The sequence below is a fragment of the Erpetoichthys calabaricus genome, chromosome 5 (assembly GCF_900747795.2).
Source record: "Erpetoichthys calabaricus chromosome 5, fErpCal1.3, whole genome shotgun sequence".
NCBI classification, from domain to species: Eukaryota; Metazoa; Chordata; class Cladistia; order Polypteriformes; family Polypteridae; genus Erpetoichthys; species Erpetoichthys calabaricus.
The window spans coordinates 83,690,590-83,714,947 of NC_041398.2; the positions used below are offsets into that span (position 1 = coordinate 83,690,590).

Sequence of the window (24,358 nt, forward strand, 5' to 3'; positions counted from 1 at the left end):
AGCAGCTGCCCAGGGTAGCTGTGCAGCACACAAATTAAAAGAGGCTTTTGATTATCAGCAGGCTCTAAATCCAACCTCTGAAAAAAGAATACAAGAAAAGGCACAACAGTTGGTTAAAAGTAATTTCACACTTATTTGTTACTCTGGAAGAAGTGAAAATTAAGATGGTCATTATAATATATGACGAGTTTCATGCCAAAATGCTATATATCTGTTTTGGCTAATTTGATAAATGTTACGTTATTTGCTGTAACCAAATGCAACTGATAATACTTTCAATAAAATTTTACAAGTTTATTAAATCTATATTGAAACACTGCACTTTCAAAAGTCATTTTGTGGTTTTATTTGGCCATACATATCCATTATATGCTTTATCTTTTATAATGCTACATCATACAGGTATATGTATAAGCAATGACTGTAGGGGATATATAATAAAAAAGTGAACACTAAAATAACTAATGAAGACATACTCAGGGCCGCTGAAAACAGCCACAGATCCCCAGCAACAGTGACTGCTTAGCAAATGCTCAGTAAAACTTATTGGAAAAGACACAGCAACTCAAGAACATACAGTGATCCCTCGGTATATCGCGCTTCGCCTTTCGCGGCTTCACTCCATCGCGGATTTTATATATAAGCAAATTTAAATATATATCGCGGATTTTTTGCTGGTTCGCGGATTTCTGCGGACAATGGGTCTTTTAATTTCTGGTACATGCTTCCTCAGTTGGTTTGCCCAGTTGATTTCATACAAGGGACGCTATTGGCAGATGGCTGAGAAGCTACCCAACTTACTTTTCTCTGTCTCTCTTGCGCTGACTTTCTCTGATCCTGACGTATGGGGATTGAGCAGGGGGGCTGTTCGCACACCTAGACGATACGGACGCTCGTCTAAAAATGCTGAAAGATTATCTTCACGTTGCTATCTTTTGTGAAGCTGCTTCCTGAAGCTTCGCATACTTAAAAGCTCGAAGGGCACGTATTGATTTTTGACTGAAACGACAAGCTGCACGGTGCTTCGCATACTTAAAAGCTCGAAGGGCACGTATTGATTTTTGACTGAAAAACAATCTCTCTCTCTCTCTCTCTCTCTGCTCCTGACGGAGGGGGTGTGAGCTGCCGCCTTCAACAGCTTTGTGCCGCGGTGCTTCGCATACTTAAAAGCCAAACAGCCCTATTGATTTGTTTGCTAGAGATTGTTTTCTCTATCTATGTGACATTCTGTGCTCCTGACGCGCACTCCTTTGAAGAGGAAGATATGTTTGCATTCTTTTAATTGTGAGACAGAACTGTCATCTCTGTCTTGTCATGGAACACAGTTTAAACTTTTGAAAAAGAGACAAATGTTTGTTTGCAGTGTTTGAATAACGTTCCTGTCTCTCTACAACCTCCTGTGTTTCTGCGCAAATCTGTGACCCAAGCATGACAATATAAAAATAACCATATAAACATATGGTTTCTACTTCGCAGATTTTCTTATTTCGCGGGTGGCTCTGGAACGCAACCCCCGCGATGGAGGAGGGATTACTGTATAACCAAATTAAGTCAAGTCAAGTAAAAGAACAGCAAGGGCAAAAAAGCCCAAGCTATTTCATCTCCATCTATTAAATGCACATATGCATGTAGTGTGGGGATGTAATCTGTTCCTTTTGGTAGTCATTAATAACCTGGTGTGCAAAGAAAAACACGGACTTTGATAATAACTGGAAAAATGTTTGGGGAATGATTTTCATTCTAACTTGAGGAGACTATGTATTATCGTAAAAAACGGCTACAAACTTGCATCACTGACAAGTCAAAATACCAGAAGTTAAAAAAAAAAAAAAAAAATCAGAGACTGTTTGCAAATCCACCTGCTTTTCACCCAGTAAGGGGAATCTCAAAAACTGATTCATGTAGCAAAATGTCAATCAATGGAGACCACAACTGGACCTAGAATTAAAATGAAATCTGGATTCAAATTAAAATATAAAAAACAGTTCAAAAACATATTTGTAGTTTAAAATGCTGGTTGCTAAATATTAACTCACAAGTATACAAAGCTACTTTGGTTAACAACAGAACACTGGGTAATAATCTTTGGGTACTTACTGAAACCTGGCTAAGTAAATCTAATGCTGCCCTTTAGTTAAGATAGCACAGAATGGTTTTATCCTTCTTCAGACATCAGGGTGTCCTTCGAATAATTTTATGAGAGGAACTACATGTTACTTTGGTCAATTTTACATCCATGAAGGAGTACAAATTTAGTGATTTAAAAAAAAATTAAAAAAATTAAATTTTAACTACCTGAGTTATATTCATTATTTGTGACTAAATGTACAGTAGCTGCTTTTTATCTGACCTAACTAAAAATTATAATCATGTAGTGTTATTGGGTGTTTGTAATATTCATATTCCTGTAGATATGGAAAAGACAACTTTTACAAATGCTTTATGCATAAAGCATGGTAGGGTTTTGGCATATTGTTGAAAAACCAACTCATTATTAGTTATTGGATGTAAATACTATTTGTAGTGTTGAGATTCAACTTAAGTATTTTACTAATCATAAAATTCTCTAACTACTAAACGTTATTGCATATAACTTGTTCCTGCCCTCACAAATGCAATCATAGGCTAAAGAGGGAACAGTACAACACCTACACTGCATCTGTATTTCATAATTTGAAGATTTTATACTAAACTTAAACTTACTTTTGGCAAACATTACAAATAAGTCAACATGCGTGTCTTTGAAAGACAATCTTAGATACAATACCATAACCAAAACTACGGTGACAAGAACTCAAAGAAACATCCTGTCTTAATAACAGCACTCAAATGCTCAATTTAGATTGTCAAAAACTGCAGTATAGATAGAGAGGAACAAAGCTGCACGTCTTTTGAACTGAATGGGTGGATAGTATTAATTGGTATAAAAAAATAAATTTTAAAAAGTTGCCAGTCAGCTCTGAATACTATTCCAGGCTAGCAGATGAAAAAAATAAGTCTTGTGTACAGTGATCCCTCGCTATATCGCGCTTCGCCTTTCGCGGCTTCTATATGTAAGCATATTTAAATATATATCGCGGATTTTTTGCTGGTTCGCGGATTTCTGGGGACAATGGGTCCTTTTAATTTCTGGTACATGCTTCCTCAGTTGCTTTGCCCAGTTGACTTCATACAACGAACGCTATTGGCAGATGGCTGAGAAGCTACCCAACTTACTTTTCTCTTTCTCTCTCTTGCGCTTTCTCTGATCCTGACGTAGGGGGTGTGAGCAGGGGGGCTGTTCGCACACCTAGACGATACGGACGCTCGTCTAAAAATGCTGAAAGATTATCTTCACGTTGCTACCTTCTGTGCAGCTGCTTAGTGAAGCGACATGCTGCAAGGTGCTTCGCATACTTAAAAGCTCGAAGGGCACGTATTGATTTTTGCATGTTTGTTTTTCTCTATCTCTCTCTATCTCGCGCTCTCTCTCTCTCTCTCTCTCCCTGCTCCTGACAGAGGGGGTGTGAGCTGCCGCCTTCAACAGCTTTGTGCCACGGTGCTTCGCATACTTAAAAAGCCAAACAGCCCTATTGATTTGTTTGCTTTCTCTGTCTTTATGACAGTCTCTGCTCCTGACGAGCACTCCTTTGAAGAGGAAGATATGTTTGCATTCTTTTAATTGTGAGACAGAACTGTCATCTCTGTCTTGTCATGGAGCACAGTTTAAACTTTTGAAAAAGAGACAAATGTTTGTTTGCAGTGCTTGAATAACATTCCTGTCTCTCTACAACCTCCTGTGTTTCTGCGCAAATCTGTGACAAAAGCATGACAATATAAAAATAACCATATAAACATATGGTTTCTACTTCGCGGATTTTCTTATTTCGCGGGTGGCTCTGGAACGCAACCCCCGCGATGGAGGAGGGATTACTGTATTGTTTCTAACATTGCAAATTTTAACAAATCGGAAGTCTGAACTGTAAAAGTCACTGCATTAGCAGCATAGATTTTATTATCCTTTGTAATGATAAAAATAATACTGTATTCCATATTTCACATACTTTATTGCAGTGCACTATCCTTGTACATACTGCCTTTGCCATTTTAACTTTATAGCTGAAAAGGAAATCATAACTCATTTCTAAATGAAAACTACCACTATATTGGCAGCAGCTCTTATTTATATTATCAATATATATATTTATTAACTGGCACAGTTCTTAAAGCATGCAAAGTATTAGCTGACAAACAATTACAGAAGGTGTAAAAAAATATTCAAAAGCTATACCCAAATATGCTCAATAATAAGAGACCCATCTAAAATTCTCTCTCAAAAATACTTGGAAAAAGTAGTTGATGCATAGCATCAGGTTCACCTTACAAAGTAATTATCAGTCCATCCATCTCCTAAACTCACTTTATCCTGAGCAGGGTTGCAGTGAAGCTGAAGCCAAATTACTGTGAACAAGATTTATTACTACAAATAACTAATGAAAAAGCATTTAAGCGAAATTGAATTGAAACTAAAAGCTGAATGAAAAGCAGTAACTAAACTGAAACTCAATTTGTATACTCAAAAATGGAAATAAAACAGGATGGTAACAAAAATCTTTTCTTTCTATTTTTGTAAATAAACCAATTGTCAATTACTAATGTGTCTTCTGAGATGCACATGCAGTTTTGGGAGTCAACATTTGAGTCTGTTTTTAGACAATAATTCAAATACAGAGATGTGATTTCTTGTATTTTTATATGTATCTTATTTATTGCTGTTATCTTACTAGGAATAAGAAGTACAATCGCATAACTCATATTCTTAATCATTTACACTGGCTTCCAGTCAAGTGTAGAATAGAATTCAAAACTCATATCTTTTCATACTATATAATGCTTGAAATGGCTTAGACCTTACTAACTTATCCAAACATATCAATACATTAACACATAACTAAGACTGGAGATGGTATTTATCATGTTTTGAGATTAAACTCTTCATTTAAAATTAGCACATTGTGACAAAAAGCAGTCACTTGATGATTTTGTTTGCTCTTTTGTTATTCAAGGCAGTAGCAGCACAATGGTTTGAGAAAGCTGAAGCTAACCACATAATATAAACTACAGTATACATACTACAACATGGGAAATATAAAACAAGTATTGGTTGTTTGGTCACTTCTCATTTTTTTTTAGTCCTAAATTTTATGACCTATACATGAAAAATTATGCAATAGTTTATCAGTTAGGTTGCTTCCTCCAAAGCGTGTGTGTAATTTTTTTATAAATTGTTATAATTCTACAGTTACAGTTTCTGCTTTTAAGGAGTAAATAATGAATTTTGAAACACAGGGACCTACACTAGCAAAAATGACTGCTTTAGAACTGAGAAGGTGATTACGTACTGGAAAGGCAAAGCACAGGGGAGCTAAAGATTATTTAAAACTATCCAATCAGGAAAAGGCAGGGAGATATATAGTTATACTAAAACTTTCCTGATTGGTAAGATAATTCAGGTGGCTTTAGTATCATAACATCTAGTATGTATCGTGATTTAGAGAGAAGTAAAAAAAAAAAAAAAAAAAACGGTAACTTTTACAAGTCCTATAAATGCACACCGTGTGTTACAGACTAAAACCAAATGTTTGTGTGTACTGTATAATATTAACAAAGGAGCAGCTCACTACTGAAAACGGCAAATATAGGAGTGAGTGGGCATCAAACCGGGGACTCTTGATTACAAGTCAGCAAATCTTACCGCTGCGCCACAGAAGCTGTTGTATCATCCTTGAACCTTTCGTTAAAGTGTTTACTTGATCTTTGGACTTCAGGCTTCATACATTGTATAGTTTATGCCTACATTTTGTGATTTACTACTAAAATATGAAAAACGTTTCCGTTTTAAAAATGTGTTTACACAGATTACTGTAGAAACGAAACACACATGAACTGCGTCTGTTCCAAATAGCGATCTATTATTTCCACTCTAAAACTCCAGCACTTCAGTCACTCCTAGTGAATCAAACAAGGCATGAGCTGGGAAAACTTAGTGGACATTCTGCGGCGGTGGGGGATAGAATAGCTGGCTGCTTGCTGCCCATGTTAATCGGCACATTTAGCAGACAAAGGTGAGGTGAGAACGGTTTTAAGGTGGGCCGGATCTACAAGTTTTTTCATAGACTCTGGTAATTCTAGTGTTAAAGTGCTTCCTATATTGGTCCCATATTCTGAGTGACTGATGAATAACTGGATTATTAGTATATTGATGATAATTTGTATTTACTAGGGCACAAAGTAAGGCATTTAAAGAAGTACAGTAGGATTTAATTTCTATTGCAAACCAGGCCTGTGTATATTCATCAATTTCTGTTGATGTCCATGTCTTCATAGCTGTATATTTGCCACCCAGTAATAAAACTGAAAGTTAGGTAGTGCCATGCCTCCTTCTGCTGTATGTCATTGTAGAGTCGCCTTTGGATGTGTGGATGTTTCAAATTCCAAATAATGAGGTTAAAATTTAATCTAGTTTCTTAAAGAACAAACTATTAATGTTGTGAGACTGAGTCTTAGTACTTTAGTCAAACCGGCTTTATTCAGCTTGAAACAGGAACAGCAGGGTCATTTATTGCAGCGGGAGCTACCACTCTCCTATACACAGACACAGCAAACAGGCATAGTCGGGGCCAGGTCAGTGGCCAAATTATACTGCTCCCTGCATTTATAATGTTCTTTGCATTACCCATCGGCAACAAGTGCTTATAGTGCGATCTTGATTGGCTCGTAGTTGTTTTCGCAGTGCTATGCTGCTGCGCTATGAACCTGTAGTAGCCTTGGCGACTGATGAGCAGTCCTCCACAGATGCAGCAGTAGCAATTTGGCATGCCATCCCATTGGTGGGGTCCTAAAAGAGTTCAGAAACCTCAATGTATATGGGGATGCTCTGAAATACAAATAGAAGCTTGGCAAGGATGTTCATCTTGACAGTATTAAATTCTCCCTGCTAATGTGAGATGGAGGGTAGACCATCTGATTACATCTTGTTTGTTTCTATGACGATAGCTAAATTATGTTGAAAAAGATCTTTGTTTACTTGTGATGTTTACACCAGGTATTTGAACGGATCTGCTAAAATAAGTGGGAAGGTGTTCAGTCTAATATTGTGTGGTAGAGAGTTCACTGGAAAAAGCACAGTTTTATTCAAATTAATTTTGACTCCAGATATCTTTTGAAATTCTGCTATTTCACTGAAGACTGCTGGTAAAGAAGTTTGTGGGTCTGATGTATACAATACCATATTATCATCTACATATAGTGAAAATTTCTGTTCAAGACCACCTCCGGAAATCCTCTTTGTCTCCAATACATTTAGAAAGTGAATGGCCAAATGCTCAATGGTGATTGCAAAGAGCAACGGTTATAGGGGGCATCCTTGTTAAGGACCACATTCTAGTTGAAGAAGATTGAAATAAAGTTTTTAATACAAACAGAGGCTTCTGGACTATTAGAGTTATTTGATTCATGTACATATATTTGGGCCAAACCCAAATTCGAGCAATGTGCTGAACTGGTAGTCCCATTCAACCACATCAAATGCTTTTTCTGCATCTGCTTTAGAAAAGGATGTATTTAATGGAGGGCAGAGAGGTCCCAATGATAGCTTCTACAATGTGCACTATTTGTTGTAGGACCTTATGGTCAGAGACTCTGCAGTTAACAAACTAGACAGTGATGCAGCTGTTCAGATCACTCTCAATGTTGCCACTGTGCAATGAGATGAGGATGGGGGGTAAACTTGCCTTCTTCAGCCACCGAAGAAAGTAGAGATGCTGCAGCACCTTCTTGGCCTTGGAGGTGGTGTTAATTTACCAATTAGGGTCAACTGTCAGGTGAACACCAAGGAATGTGGTCCTTTTGACCAACAGAACCACAGAGCTAACAATGTGCAGTGGGGTGTGGACATGTAGTCATGTCCACATTAACAGACAAGATTGTTGTACTTGCACCAGTCCTCTAACCGTTGTATCTTTACTCTTTAAAAGGACTAATCCCCATTACTGGCAAAACCCATCACAACTGTATCATCTGCAGACTTAATGATGGAGTTACAGCTGTGTTTAGCTGTACAATCATGAGTCAGCAAACTGACCAGAAGTGTGCAGAGTACACAGCGTGATGGTATTGGAGATAGTGTTTCTGGGGGATCTCCCATCAGGATGTCCAGGATCTGGTTGCATAAGGAAGTGTTGTAGTCTAACAGTCTCAACTTCCCTATGAGCTTCTGAGGGGTGATGGTTAGAAGCTGAACTGAAGTCAATGAATAGCATTTTAGTATAAAGGTGTCTCTTTTGCCCAGATGGGACTCATTGTCACAAATATGTAAAAATGGAGGTTGTCAAGATGGGGAAAATACTTGTACATTACAGAAAATCAAAAAAAGGGGGTCTCATGGGAAATATTGCTGGGGTTACTGCTTTTGTTAAATGTATATAAAATCATTTAGTTAAATGCAAAAGGACAAGTTGCTTACATATACAGTTGACATTATATTATGGCTTACCATATGTTCTAGAGCCAACAAAGTTTGCAAAGATTGGAAAAAATTTTACTTTAAATAAATGAAATTTCAATACAGAAGGTAGAAAAGAGATTGTCTTGCATAATCGGCAAATTGGAGCCAAAACATCCCCATCAGAGGAATCACTGTCCAAAATGAGGGAACAGATGTGAATAAAAAGACTAAAATGATGCTGTTTATATGGTACTCAATGAAAAGTACAAGCCAAGATAGGAGATGTACAAGATATATGTAAACTGGAATATATTGAGCTTTTGCCTCCATATTAAAAGGAGGATGTAATGCAACTAGCGACATTCCAGGGAAAAGGGTTAAAATGAAGGATTATAGAGTACAAGAAAAAAAAAAAAAAATTGTCTGGAGACATGAAAGAATATTATGGAAGGAATAAATATGATAGCATGTTGGCACAGTGTGTAACAGTGTGGATCTGGCTCCATGAACCCTCTTTCCTATTTGGGAGCCTCTTTAACAAGACACTGTCAATAATGTAACCAGATAAGCATAGCAGATGGGGACAAAACACTCCAGGCAACAGGATGGCGGAAAGTGTTCAAGTGCTTTTATTAAACAATTTATATAAAAAAAATAATAAAAAAAATAAAGCAATTTGTGTCCAAAAATGCAGTGCTTCCAAAAAATAAATTCAACTAAATGGGTAAAAATCCAAGTAATTAAAAGACAAACCTAAACATGAGGATAAAAACTTAACAGTCACTGGGTCAAACGAGCTGAGCACAACTCCTTCCTAATCTCCCCAGCTCATCCATTGCTTGCTCAGCTGGTGGAGACTTCATTAGCGACAGTCCTCTCCATCCCGCCCCCCCATCTTGGCTGCCTCCATCGGCGTCTGTCAGACTACTTGAGGTCGGTTGTCCTCTCATCATCGTTCTCGCTCACACAGTCATCCCTTGGATCCCTGAAGAGGACGCCACCTTGATCACTCTCACTCTGCTGCACAATCAGTAGGGGTGCTCTGGTCCTAGAATGCTGATCCTTTCCCCACATTAGCAGCTGGCTCATTCTCTCTCCACCCCAATGCTGCACTCTCGCTCTGCCTCCCTTTCTCGTTTCCTTGTTTTTCCTGTGCCAGCCTGTACTTATACAGCTCCGTGGGCGCAGCATCTCAATCATGCACCGCAGGAAGCAATTAAGAAAGATCGCACCCTTACGTGTAGATGTGTCTCACCCCAATTACTTCACCAGCTCCTGAAGCTGCGTGAGTGTGCCCATGGAGACTGACATGGCCAATGGATTATTTAATAAAATAGGCATTCTTTCAGAACCATGGACCTGCTATACCACACTGCCGTTAGTGATACTGACTCAGTTTCAGAAACATGGGTACAAAGCAGTACTTGGAAGCTACTATACCCTTGGGGAAAACCCATACAAGATCCTAAAGACCTGCAAGTTAAGTTTTTACATGGATATGTGCATGAGTGGGCACTACAATATCCATCTGGAAGGATGCACATGACAAAAGATGGTCATGACAGAATGTAAGAGTATGCCCTGTTAGAGTGGAATTCTGGAAGGATTGGCTCTGTCACGCCATGATCTACTAATGGAAGTTCAAAAAAATTGAATGATGGATAAACAAGACTAACGCTAGCTGCAATATTAAAACCAGTTTCACATGTGGGTACACTGGGAAGAAGTTGAGTGTAAACTTGATATAATTTTAGAAAATGGTATATTTTTACTCCAAGCCCAATAGACATATAGAATACATTACCTTATAATGAAGCCTAATACTGCATTTTAGGGGACTTCAAACATCTATTTCACTTTTTCTGGATGCATTAGGCAGGTAACAATTGGCAACATGATTTGGGTTAAATGGATTTTTCTCGTTCTTAATACTGGATGAAGTAAAACCTGTATCTTTCCATTCTGCCACTAATTAATCAAGATTTGTTATTCACAGCTCTAGGATATTGGCAGCACTGGAATGCCCACACTCAAACTAAACATATTTACTAGACAGACAATTTTATTTTTAAAATATGAAAACTACCACCCTGAACTTAGCACCACATGTGAAGGCCTCCAAAAAAAGAAATTATTTAAACTTGAATAACTTTAATGACTTCAGATTTGAAAACCCATGGACAAATGTTGATATGAACATCAAATATAAAAATGATTATCCATTTAAATATGGATTGTAAAAATATTTCACTAACTAGGTGTGGTGTTGTGAGTCCACAGCTCTCCCAGCAAAGGCTGGGCTGGGTTTTTGTTTTAAGTAAATAATCACCGAGCTCGCGGCGTTGCAAGGGGCGTGGTAGTGTGGCTGAAGCGGTTTCCGGGAGGATTCGTGCTGTGGGCGTTTCTCACCTAAGTGCACGGGTGAGGGACGGTCCGCAGCGTAATTGATCCCGGGAACTGTTGATTGCCTCAGCTGCCATGTCCATTATATATAGAGAAGCCCGAGACGGTTAGGGGAGAGAAAAGAGAACGAGGAAGAAAGAAAGAGAAAGACAGAGGTTGCAGGAGGAAGCAGTGAGCGAGCAGAGGAGTGAGAAAGCCGGATCGAGCACAGACAGGCTCGCGGCAGCTGAGCAGACAGCCTGGGTGTTAGGCTGACACCCAGGGCGTAGTAGTTGTTGTCACTCCTGCAGAGTTTCTTTTCATGAAGGACGGGAGTGACCGGGAGACGAGTGACTCTCCGCTTAAGGCCACGGAAGGTAGTGGGAGTCGGGACTTGGGACGTGGTGTCCCCAGCGTGGGAGCCTTGGTCGTTGGGGAATCCCAAGTCACTGTCAGGGGGAGCCGACCGGAGCCAAGGATCGGTAAGGTGACCGACAGTAACAGAAGTAGGCAAAAAAAAGGTCAGGTGCAGAGAGAGCGTCTCGCCTGCTGCAGGGCCCTAATGGGAGAAGCAGGTGAGACGCTAGTTTAAAAGAAACACCTGGCTTGGCATTTGTGTACCTGTTTTAAAAGACAGCTTCCTGCACAACAGTTTAACCTCGGTTTTAAAGGATTGTGTTCTTCTATTTTAACCTCCACAATTGTCATTGTTGTAATGGATTATTTATTTAATGAAGATTTTTGAATGCAATGCTGCATTTTGTTGGAACACTTGTTTTGATTGTTTGTTTTAAATAAAAGCACTTTGCACATTTGTACCATCCCCTTGCTATTGTTGCCTCACTGTCTAGCTCATCGGTAACATTACCAACGGTGTTGGGTTCAAGGGCTCCCGAACGGAAATATTACAATATTTCCACACATTATAAATGTTTAAAAAAAAAAAAAAAAAAATGATTAACATTAGTTGTAGTCCTCAAAATAATTTCAAAAATGTCCATATACCTTGTTCCAGAGTTTCTCCAATCGGGGATCTTCAAAGTCATCCTGCACACCCTCATGATCCTTAAGAAAATTGTTTTCCAAAGGTCTTGTGTCCTTTTTTCCATTCAAACCATATTTTGCAAGAATTACTAAACAAAAGCAAAAAAAATAAATAAAATGACCACTATCATTCTTACTTTAGATAAAAGTTGATTTACTAGAATAAGCCTCTAACTTCCATTGCTCTAAAATGAATCAAGACTGTTTCACAACAGATGGATGGATGAAAAAAAAAAAAAAAAATGAATTCCAGTATGCCTAGAATCATTCACCTCCCTGCTTTTGCTAATGGAAGCACACACTGCAGGCAAGTTCTTTAATGTATTACACATAACCACTGCACTTAAGCTTTCAGAACATGAATTTTAGTACAGAGATCATACAGTATGATTCAAGGTTTTAAGTAAACATTATTTTTGTATGTTTTTTTTTATTTTTTTATAAAAAGCTTTTGATATGTATGAGCATGGAAACATTGTGCCTAATTATGATGAAACGGGTTTGTATGTGCTGCACACCGGATCAACCAAGTTGATTTATAATTCAGGTTTGTTTCTTTATTGAGAGAAATACATATTTATGAAAGTAATCTGAGACAGTTTCATTTTTTTATTGTTTTAACCCACACCCACAAACACCCCACTTACAGGATCAATGTATACTTGCCAATTAACCTAGTGTATACATTTCTGGTAATGTTTAAGAAAAAGAGTACCCAGATGAAATCCTGCACAGACAGGGAGTGCATGCAAACTATAACCACATAATCAATGTGCATGGGATTCACATACAAGACTAGATCTGTGTGGCAGCAGTACCACCATGCAACCAAAAAATAAGCACAGAAATTGAAACATAGAAATCTGTAGAGTTTTAACTCTGGTCTTAATTTGTGAAACAAAGAATAGTAATTTACGCAAAGGGTTTTTGGAAGTGCTTATTTAGCATTAGTAACTAGTCATGAAATGTGCCCGTTTACTCAACACCAAATACTGCATATCTTTATCCTTACTTGATGTTGTGCACTAAATGGCCAAATTCCAGAAGAAAAACTCTGAATTATAGATAAGCCAGTAGCAGTCCTGTAGAGATGAACTCAATTCCAAAGGTGTACAGAACAGCAGATAAACGCCAATGCTTCTATCAAAGTTGGAGTTATTCCGGGATTAAAGCATTATTACTACTGTGTAGACCAGGGGTCAGCAAACTATGACCTGAAAATTATTTTTTAATCACCCTCACTCGTGTTATTTTTTACTTGCCTCTCTCCCACTGTGCAACATCACCTACTGCAATTTAACTTTCCCTTTATGGCGGTGTTTATTTGCGGTCATTATAGCAGTAAAATATGAGTTACACTTGAATGCTGCTGTATGGTGAACTGCTCATTTAGCAAATATAGCATATTTGTGATGATACTATAGGCCTTGCGCAAACCACTAGATTTCCATCATCTCAAGGAAAAGATTGATGCACAGGGTTGGAAATTTCAACAAAAAACGGTCAGAAGAATACTTGTGTTCCCTGGAAAGAAAAAACAAACAATTTGTCAGATCTGACAACTACTTGCCCTTTTGATGATGTATTGTTTAACTACTATTGCATCACGAGACAAAACAGGAGGCAAAGAAAACCTTGAACTAAAAAAAAAAAAAAAACAACCAAACCAGGACAGCAAACCATATTTAGATGAAAAACATGAGAGAAAATGTGCCAGCAGTCAGAGCTGGCTACAGAGTATCACAACTGGTTCAGGTAAGTCCTGAAGAAGGTGAGTTTAAGCCGTGTGTACAATGTGTAAAAGCAGAGCTAAGAGAAATGGGACTTGCTCCATTCTGCGAGTTTGTCAGCAAGAACATTTACCAAATGAGTATAAGAAAGGGCAGCACACGGATTTACTAATTTTTCTATTGTCCTTGATGAAAGTACCAACATAGTGGACACTGCACAACTGCTGGTGTTTTTCTAGGGATAGATGAATCGTTCAGTGTCACCCTAGGAGCTAGCTACCCCTCCATAGTTTGAAAAGGCAACTAGAGAAAAACTATTCCTATGTGCATGTGTGTAAAAGACTTTAAGTTCTTCTATTTCAATTCACACTGCTAAAGCCTTAAAACAGATGGTGCAAAGAACATAACAGGAAAGAAAACTGGCTTAATGGGTAGAATAAATAATCATGTCACGTCAACGGGCATCCTGAAACCAGTTGGTATATGTGGAAAAGTGACTACGTTCTATTTTTGTACCTTGACAGCCACTGTAGTTATTAAATAAAAATGCTACAAGTAGAAATTTCAGGATTTTATTTATTGAACTTGCAGATGCCATTAGGCTTTTTGAAAATCCTTTTGACATAGCTGTCAATTCAGCACTGTCCACCCTTCAACTGGACCTCATTGATTTGCAAAGCAATAGTGCTGATCCGATTATATTTTACAAATAACTTTCAAGTGGCAATTTTACTACTCTGAAAACAATGACGTGGTTTTATTACCAGGCATGGAAGCACATACACCTGTGAGCAGACTTTCTCATGGATGAAAACTACAAAGTCAAGGTTGAGATCCAGCCTCTCTGATGATCATCTGCACGCTAGCCTGCGGATTACTATATCCAAAATGAATCCCAGACATTGGCCACTTAGCAGGTAGGAAGCAAGCACACACGTCGTGAACAGTGTTTTGATGGATCAAGTTGTCTGGCCCCAAAAGGTGAGAGGAGTTTTATTACTGGCCCTTGGGGTAAACAGTTTGATGGCCTTGATGTAGACTAAGCCTGGGGAGTAAAACTATTTTGTAGAGCAACATGAAATCAGAGAAAGTGGTAACAAAATCAAACTAAAACTGTAGATGAACCTCTTTTGTTCCAATACAGCTGTTCAACTGGAGGACATCCTATCCATCCCTTTTTACATTCAACATTAACAGCTTCAAATGTGAGTTATCAAATTTTACTGAAGAGTTTGAGTAAATTACCTATGACTGTTACTACTACATGAATGTTACAAAAACCAAAAAAAAAAAAAATACAGGAATAAAGTGGCAAATAATGGCTGGAACATGATCCTTCTGAAACATATTAAAAAGGCAGTTGTTTCCTAGAAGTACTGTCACCCATGTGGACCTGGGTATCAACTTCCAGGCTCTGAAGAGGTAAGCAGTTCCAGGCTGGGATGAGGGTGGGGGTGCCGACACTATCAGTATTTGCTCTTTCCTCTACAGCTTCAAGGGAGCCACTTAAGGACAAGGCCTAGCCCTATCAAGATTGCCCAAGAAGGCTCCACCCCTTCTTGCCCAAACAGCATGAAACAGAGCAGTGCTGGAAGGCGACATCACATAAAGACCCAATGTTCAAGATGTACACAGCTCCAACTATTTTGTTGTTGTGTACCATATGAAGGCTGACTGAAGCCACTTAATTTTTTTGTTATTGACAAAGCCCACTACTTTGTTATAATTAAAAGGGGAAAACCAGCTGGTACCCCAACCGTTTGCATATCCTGGTCTGCTTTCCCAGCCATGTTACAGTATATGCAGTACATGAACACAGTCAAGCTCTGGGATTGCCAATTATAATAGCTTTCATTGTGGATATCATTGTAAACAGAAACAAACACACCCACACATACAAAAAGCACCTTCTATCCTTTATATTTGCTTATGTGTAGATATTTTAGTGTTTGCCAACCCTAGCCTACTAGGAATCTTTCCACTCTGAATTGTCCAGGACCATAGGTACTCTGCTAATTGAAGCTTTACTCCCCCCCCCCCCCCCCGACACCAGAGCAAGAATGGTATTGTCTGAAGTATACATTAGACAACTCAGCCAAGCTAATTCTTGGATCCCAGCCTTTCCAGCACCAGCAGTGGAACAGAAACAATGTCTGTGGCAGTCAATAAAAAAAAAAAAAAAAAAAAAAGCCTTACTGTGTTTCAAGTCAAAGACCCATACAACAGAAACAAATCCAAGGCAGAACAGGGGGGTATTTTTCGTACGTGGATTACTCGCTTAGCCAGATGTAATTGTTGACGATTTGGCCTGATCCTGGATCTGTCGGTTTTTTGAAACTCTTGCTGGAAGTGTTGTCATAGCAACACATCCAAATCCGCAAACCTGCTCGGAGCAGGCTTGTTCTATGTAAACAAGGATTAGCTCACACACGTGATCAGTGACGGTGTGGAAGTCATCCAGTCAGGGCTTCGCCGTTCATGAATGAGCGACCAATTGATATTGGTGCGCAAATTATACGAAGAGAATTTCATATAAAGAGGGTTTTGCGCGATCGGCAAGATCCTTTATTGCCCCCGGAGGAAATTCTGTACGAAAGATACCGCTTTAGCCGAGGGGGAATATTGTACCTCAAAGATTTATTAGCTCCGTATATTCGAAGTCAAACTCGGCGAAGTCGGGCTCTCACAACCACACAGACAGTAGGCATTGCTTTGAGGTTTCTTGCAAGCGGCACTTTTTTTATATACTGTAGGCGATGCGGAACATCTATCGAAAAGTGCAGTTTGCCAGGCAATTCGTAAAGTTATTAGCTTTAAAATTAATGTTTTTTATATTATATATGATTCTTTATGTCAACAATTCTTTAAATAGTTATATACCAATATTTACCAGTTTGAAGTATATTCTTGTACTTCACTTTAACCTGTTCCCATGTTCTCCTTGTGCTCACGTTTGATCTGGAATTATGACATATTTAATAATAATTAATCTGACACATAGGAAATGAAACGCTGCATTCACTAAGTACAATTTACACTACTTAGCGTTTAATTTTTTCGGCCACTTTTTGCCAGCCGTCTTTTCTGGTCTGGGCTGCTTTTGCAGTGTTACCGCTTGTGTATATTAAATCTTGAAATTCTTCGTGTCCTTCGAATAAAAGGTCTTGCGCCGCGTGTGTGAAAAAAAATGCGCCCGTTCTTTCGTCATTTTGTTGCAGCCTATCAAAGACTTGCTGATCATGTTTTCTAGACTCAATATATATGGGCTTTTCACTCAGCGCGGGCGCGCGCATTCATCTCGTATGATTAGATCCAGCTACACTAATCTAATACACAGCTGCGTTTGAAAAACCGACTTATCTGGATGAGTGTCACTGGCATTAACTCATTCAAGATGAGGCACCTGATCTCGGATGGTTTAAGCGACGTACGAAAAATACCCCCAGATCTGAAATGTGTTTAATCCTCTACACAAGAAAGATAAAATCATGGTGACCAGTACAGACAGACGTTCTTGAGGACGTTACCACCAGAAATGATCTGTGCAGTTTTTAATTGACACTATGCAACTTATTAAGTACTTCAGTTCTAGTCGACCTGGACAGGAACCAAAAATAGAACAATAAATCTAAGTCTCCACAACCAAATATGCCAATGGGAAGTTGATTTCAAAACACTGCTCTATTATACCTCATCTTAGAGGCGACATGTTAACATCTAGAGTAGCGAATTCATTTCAGTGAAGTTGAGATGCAAGCAGCGATTTGAAAAATCAAAGCTCCCGAGACTGTAACATCACTCCTCATCTGCAGAAGGAATGTGAAAATATTGTGCACACTCTACAAAAGTGCAAAACTCCACTCCACCAAATTAGAAAACATCTTCTTGCCCCTGTTTAAAAGGAAGGTCCTTGTCTGATTGCAACAAGTACAAAGGCACTACCCTGTTATTAGTCACAAGGAATGCCTTCATCTCTGCTGTGCTGGACATAGTCAGTAATGCACTTCAGAAGATAAACAATGAGGTTTCAAATCTAGCCACAACTTGCAAGACTGCCAAAGAGCCGAGTCTCATGACAAAACCATCAATGATGCCAATGCTTTAAACATGCAACCTCACCAATTTTAAAAATTAGCCAGTGACAAATCTTTTAAACAAACATTCAATTTGCAAGACTACATCCCTGTGGGATTTGCCCAAACTGAAAAGTGACATCTAGCCTATAGTCAATGGCTTCATCCAGCAGAAGACAAAAAACTAAGAATGCAAGTAGGCCATTTAGGCTAAGGAAACAAATTTTTAAGCAGACTACTTGTTTTTCAATCAGTATCTTTGTTTATAATTTTTGCCTTTTTGAGGAGGATAAGGCAATGTGCTATATCTGATTCAGGGTAGACTCTTTTCACTGTTACATATATTTGTAATTTAACCTTTTGAAATAGCCATCTGTGAAGGGATTTGTGAGGTTTAATTATTATTGCTTCTCTGGGAGTTACGCCAAGAAATAAGGGAGTGAAGACAAAAGCTAATTTCTATGTGTTTCATTAAATATTGCCTTTAATAATGCTTTGTTGTTACGTGTCCAGTATAACTGGATTCTTCTTGTTAGGATGAGGTATTCTATGTATTCCCAAATATGAACTTTTCTGTGCTACATTCTTTCTGTGAGCTAAGGGTTTGTAATCAGTTAATATGAACACATAACTAATGTATATTATGGGTATAAAAACCAATTACAGAACTGTTAAATTCAAAACTGATATCTGATATATTTTACTGATATTTACTTGTCCTTGCTTTCAAAGGTTTTTTTTGTTCTTTTTGTTCTTGCTAAACAAAGCATGAAAAAGATTCTTCCACACTATCTAGACAATAACGTTTAATTTGGTAAATAAATATTACACAAGTCAATTCTGTTAGATTCTTTTATATTAAAATATCCAACTTTTTTTTCCTTCTCTGTCAATCCCTCCAAGACATGTCGTCATTGTATGTCTGTTTTGTTTGTGTGATTTTCACTAGTTTTTAATGTGTGTCTATCATTTTATAAACTTTCTTGTATTCAGCATTAATGAAATGTACTGGAATAACATTCTCTAAAAATGGCACAGCCAAGACCAGATGCTGCTGTGGTTGCTCCATACAGGTTGTGTTTTTTGTTATTTACTTAAGTTTTACTTATTTTCCTCCTACAACATCTGATTTCACTACTTATGACCACAGCACACTTTTGTATACAAGTTCAGAACATTCTAACCATTGTCTAATGGTTTTCCATTATTTATCTCATGGCCCAAGGAGATTCTCTGGGTTACTTATGAAAACACTGGAGGAATATAAAAGTAGCGAGACACTGAGGAGCTGCAGGAAGAAACACAAAGAAAAATGACATGGGATTCGGAACAGACTACAAACCAGAGTGCATCATCCACCATCGAACTGTATCCTGCACATCATCTTAAATCTTTGGAAAATAAGCTGGATGAAATTAGAATAAGGATTCAATTGCAACAGGATATGGAAGACTAATATCTTTTGTTTCACCAATTCATGGCTCACCCTCCCAGTCACGGTCCACACCACAATGCAAGTAGAGTTCTTTACATGACAAAAATTAGGAATGACTAATTATTAAGGTGTTTAGTTTTTTTTTTTTTTTTTTTTTTTTTTTAAAATACATTAAAAGGTATTGTATATCTAAATAGTAAAAACTGTAGTACAATTAATGGCTCAGCAATTATGTAAAACAAATAAATGGATGTATATTTAGATTTATGGAGTGCTTCAGCTGCCTATTATCAATTATTTCAATGTGCAAGTATATTTTATGAATAATTGTTACATTTCCATAGACTCAAACTGATGCTAATTTCAAACACAGAATGTCTGTAAAAATAATGTATATAATGCAAAAAAAAAAAAAAAAAAAAAAGTCAAAATGTATTACCTCAAAGTTCAACATTGTTTAGTTATTTACTCACATTCTAAAAGTAAAAATTCTAATACTCAACACTTTGCAATATTTTAATAAACAGATCTATAAATAAAAGACCACATTATAAATTGCTTATCAGTATTTTATATTTAATAAAAGGAATGTTCAATAATCCAGCATAAGCACCTGGTCTTTAATTGATAATGTATTGTTCAATCTAATGGGAATATTGTAATGATGGTACAATTTTAGGCGTTTACTAGATTCATTTCACAAACATTAACAGTGCCACAGTGAGTAGTTCTGACTGTTATTTGATCGTTACACAAGTAGAATTCCAGTCAATTCAGTAGTTCTCAAACTTTGTCCTAATGACTATGTGGCTACAAGTTTTTATTTTCACCAGTTTCACAATACTGAATGCTGAAGAAAAAACAGAAGAGAACTCCACAGAATACAATTTTCAGCAAATGCTGGTAAAATCTGTCAAACAAAAGGTCTCCACCTCTAAACTTACACTTGTTAAAATATGGTGAAGATACCGAACCAGTGAAGGTTATTTAAAAGTTCATACCAGGAAAAATGCTTTACCAGAAAGACATCAGATTTTGTTAAAATTGTGACCTGATTAGATTTTCCGTATATACTTGCGTATAAGTTGGGTATTGAAACCTGAAAAATTGCCCATTCAAAAATACAATTTTTTTTTTTACATCTTCTTGCTTCCTCTAATCTCACATAAGTTTCTCAGACACATCGAATTTTGTTGCAGCAACACAGTTACCAATTTCTTTTGTCACTTCAATGACTTAGTTTAAAACCAGCTTTATATTTTCTTCTGATTGGACGCTCCATCATAGGTAAGGGAAGCTCTTACGACAAAGGTATATGAGGGTGTGAGATACAACAAAACACAAAACAGTGCAAACATCGCTTGGGAATAGTTTGGGTATTACTGTCTAGTCAAGCAGGCACAATACATAGGGAAAAAAAAAGGAAGTGTGCTCCGTGGTTATCCTCTCATGTGGGCGTTAGCATATCATAAACTCTTGGACCAATAGCGCGAGTTTTCCACATTTGACTTGTACAACCAAAATTATCAAATACCAGAAATTATACGGTAAAATCAAGCCCCGACTTATCTGCAGGAGAACTTAAATGTGAATATATACGGTATATTGAGAAAATTAAGAAAATCAAAGAGATGGACATTTACTTAAGTCAAATAAACAAGAAATAATTTGTACTTTCTGGCATTAGGAGGACCTTTAAAGGGTAGAGTAATTCAAGAAACAATAAAAGATATTAAATAGATGAAAAGTAACAAAAATACTAATACTAATAAGTCCATGAGGATTTTCTCTTGTTTAAAGTAGGTTTTTCAAAAAAAAAAAAAAAAAAAATCTCACATTGTGAAATAATAATGTCTGCAGTATGGAAGTTCCTGCTTGTGTACCAAAAGCTGTAAAGACAGTGTCTTTAGTGTCTGATTAGATAACCTTTACACACTTTAAAAACATTCAAAATGCACAATCAAAACCCACACAGACACACTCAGAACATTCATACAAATCACAAACCAATCTAGACTATCTGCATAACAGGTAAGATTTTTGATTTGTACAGAGATTCTTTTATTAAATATGCAAATTATAGCTAACCACAGCGTCATTATTCATATTATATATAATATGTTGTCTAAAGTTTACTGAGTGGCTACTGCGTGTTTCAGTGGTGGTGTTAGGGGTTGGGCTAGAGGTTACCCATTACTGGCAGATTTCATTTTTTCGCACTAGGATTTGAAAACTAACTCCCATGACGAGCATGCAATGACGACACTACGTTACTGGAGGCTATAAGATACTTTTAAGATTAATTAAAAAAACAACGCAGATAATGTAATACATCTTATTTTGTTTAATGATATTAAGTTTTAAAAAAATTCTTGCATTCTTACCATTAAAATTACGTCTTAATTTTGCTTCTTTTTCACCATCTTCATCAAGTCCTTCTGCCTTCAGTTTTTTCCAGTTAAGCTCATCCTTTTCCTGTATTTTTAAATCACTGTGCAGCTCAGCTTGCTTTACAGGTGACAACTGAAGCTAGTGAAAAAGCAAAATAATAAAACTACAAACATAAAAATGATAATTCTTTAAACTGAAATACACACACACACACACACACACAAATATAAATAAAGCATATACAGATTGCACCTTTCTAATAGCTGCAGAAACATTTTGAATTCCTTAAAATGGAATCGGTAAAGTATCATGTGTGCCTCAGAGAAGCAATTTTATTTGACAATTCTTTTGGACTTAGACAAGTGGAGAGAAAAAAACAAAACAAAAAAAAAACAAAACATTGCTATAGTCATGTCAAAAAAGTAAATACATTAAAAAAGTCAACAATTTCCATGGGGTGTATTTGAACAGACAAACATTAGACCTTGATACAAGAGCATCTACAGATAAAGGTGATATACGTAAATACAATACAAGAAAAAATGGCCTCATCAGACATTTATTTTGGCTCTATTTTCCTCCACCTCTTCCAGCAGAAGTTGTAATGGGTTCAGATTAGCTAGCGTTTCTTTTACCAAGGAAATTACTGGGCAGGTCACCCAGTTGTCATTGTCACCCACCCAGGAGTCTATATGTGCGGACTACAGGGTGTCAGAAAAGGCACCGTGGCATCCAGTCTTGAAGCAAATAAGTTAATTTTTTTAAATCACTATGAACTTCCAAGGAGGGCACACTGCAGCTGAGTTGTCTATACCGTTTGTTTACTTTTGCATTGTGCTCCTGCTTTTATTCTCGCATTTTTTACTTTGACTGCAAAAATAATTCAATCTTGTGCTACTCATACTGCACAATATTGAACTTTGGCATCAGTGTGAAAACCTGAAAGCAGTCCTGTAATTAGTCACGCACTGCAATTTATTTAGGTTGAGAGCTCCTGTGACTGTGGAAAGGTAAGATTTTAACAACTGCCATCCTTAAAATGTGCCACGGCCTCCCATCTAAAACTCATTTCAAGTTGCTTTAGGACATAATTCAAATTGCATTTAGGCAATAATACGATCCCCCTCACCCTCAAACCAAATGCATTTCTCACCCCTTTCAGTGACTTACTTAAATTGCAAAGTAAACAAGTGTTCTGATACTTATTATAACGAGTTAGAAACTGTACAAATTGGCACATTCCAGAGCACTTGAGGATTTCAAACTGTTAAAAGTGTGAGCATTTTTAATTTATTTACTTCATTAAAAAAAAAAAAATCTCATTTTTGTTTATTCAATATTTTTGTAATAATATGACTTTTTCAAACTATCATTTAGTGTTTTGAATTTGTATGCATTACTAGAGTACATAAAAAGTGGTTTATTGATAAGATGCCTTGTTGCTTTGAACATTGAGAAAAACTATCTATATTCTGTATTTACAAATTTATATATGTATCAGTCTCAGGAATAGCAAAGAGGGGATGGAGAGTTTACCTGCTCATAGGGAGGCTGCTGGCCCTTTAAGAACTTGTCTCAACTATTTTTGCCATCAGCAAATAGCCTCTCATTAGGTAAATTTGATAGATTAATCAGTAAAGGGAGTCATACATTACATAGGTATACTGGACACAGATAAAATCATGTGCTTTTTTTACTTTTAAATTTTACTTTTTACTTTCTTGTAAACCACTGAAAACTGAAATAATTAAAAACTTCGAATTAATTAAAAATATTTGCCCTTATCCTCAGGGGGGAAAAAGTTCTACCAATTGGTAGAAATCTTGCAAAAAATAATATAAGGTCAACTTTAAACTCAGACGATGTAAAATTTCATTTTGACAAACCTGCTTACCAGCGGGCGGCACGGTGGCGCAGTGGGTAGCACTGCTGCCTCGCAGTTGGGAGATCTGGGGACCTGGGTTCACTTCCCGGGTCCTCCCTGCGTGGAGTTTGCATGTTCTCCCCGTGTCTGCGTGTGTTTCCTCCGGGCGCTCCGGTTTCCTCCCACAGTCTAAAGACATGCAGGTTAGGTGGATTGGTGATTCTAAATTGGCCCTAGTGTGTGCTTGGTGTGTGGGTGTGTTTGTGTGTGTCCTGTGGTGGGTTGGCACCCTGCCTGGGATTGGTTCCTGCCTTGTGCCCTGTGTTGGCTGGGATTGGCTCCAGCAGACCCCCATGACCCTGTGTTCGGATTCAGCGGGTTGGAAAATGGATGGATGGATGGATGGATGCTTACCAAGCACGAGTTCTCCAAGGTTATAAATCTATCCTTTACAGTATCTACTACTATTCTACCCCCCCCCCCCCCCCCCAATTTCTTATTGTGAAGGATATTGTCTCAAGTGACACCGACCATTTCGAATGTTTCGTAAGCTGTTCATATAGTCCTGTTTCAAACCCAATGTCAATTCTTAGAATGCTGACAAAAAGACCATTTAAGTCTAGTAGGTTCAGCCACATAACTCTGCCTTCACATGGATTTCCTGTAACTTAAAGAATGATCTCCAATCTTCTTCATAAAATATCATTGCTTTAACACCATTTACTATATTAACCTGTTCCTACCTTTGGCAGCAATCGTGACTAACTAACTACGATGATCTTTTAATTGCTGTTACTTTACCCCTTAAGCACTTTGCCTATAATATCAACACTAAATACAATCACCAGAAGCTGAAAACACAGTCTAGATTAAACTTTAACAGCATCAAGTTAACAATTTTTTTTTTTTTTAAACTCTTAACACCAAAATGCTTCTAAAACAGAGAACAAACAT

The 24,358-nt window shown here is 37.5% G+C and overlaps 1 protein-coding gene across 1 annotated transcript in view; it reads right to left on the bottom strand.

Moving 5' to 3' along the window:
* Nucleotides 1–24,358, bottom strand: part of lrpap1 (low density lipoprotein receptor-related protein associated protein 1) — a 47,881-nt gene that overhangs the window by 22,880 nt on the left and 643 nt on the right. Inside the window, exons 2-3 of the mRNA XM_028801725.2 lie at nucleotides 21,534–21,678; nucleotides 11,873–12,000 (exon numbers count right to left, since the gene is read on the bottom strand). Of these exons, the coding sequence (XP_028657558.2) occupies nucleotides 11,873–12,000; nucleotides 21,534–21,678 (273 nt within the window). The remainder of the gene's footprint in view (nucleotides 1–11,872; nucleotides 12,001–21,533; nucleotides 21,679–24,358) is intronic.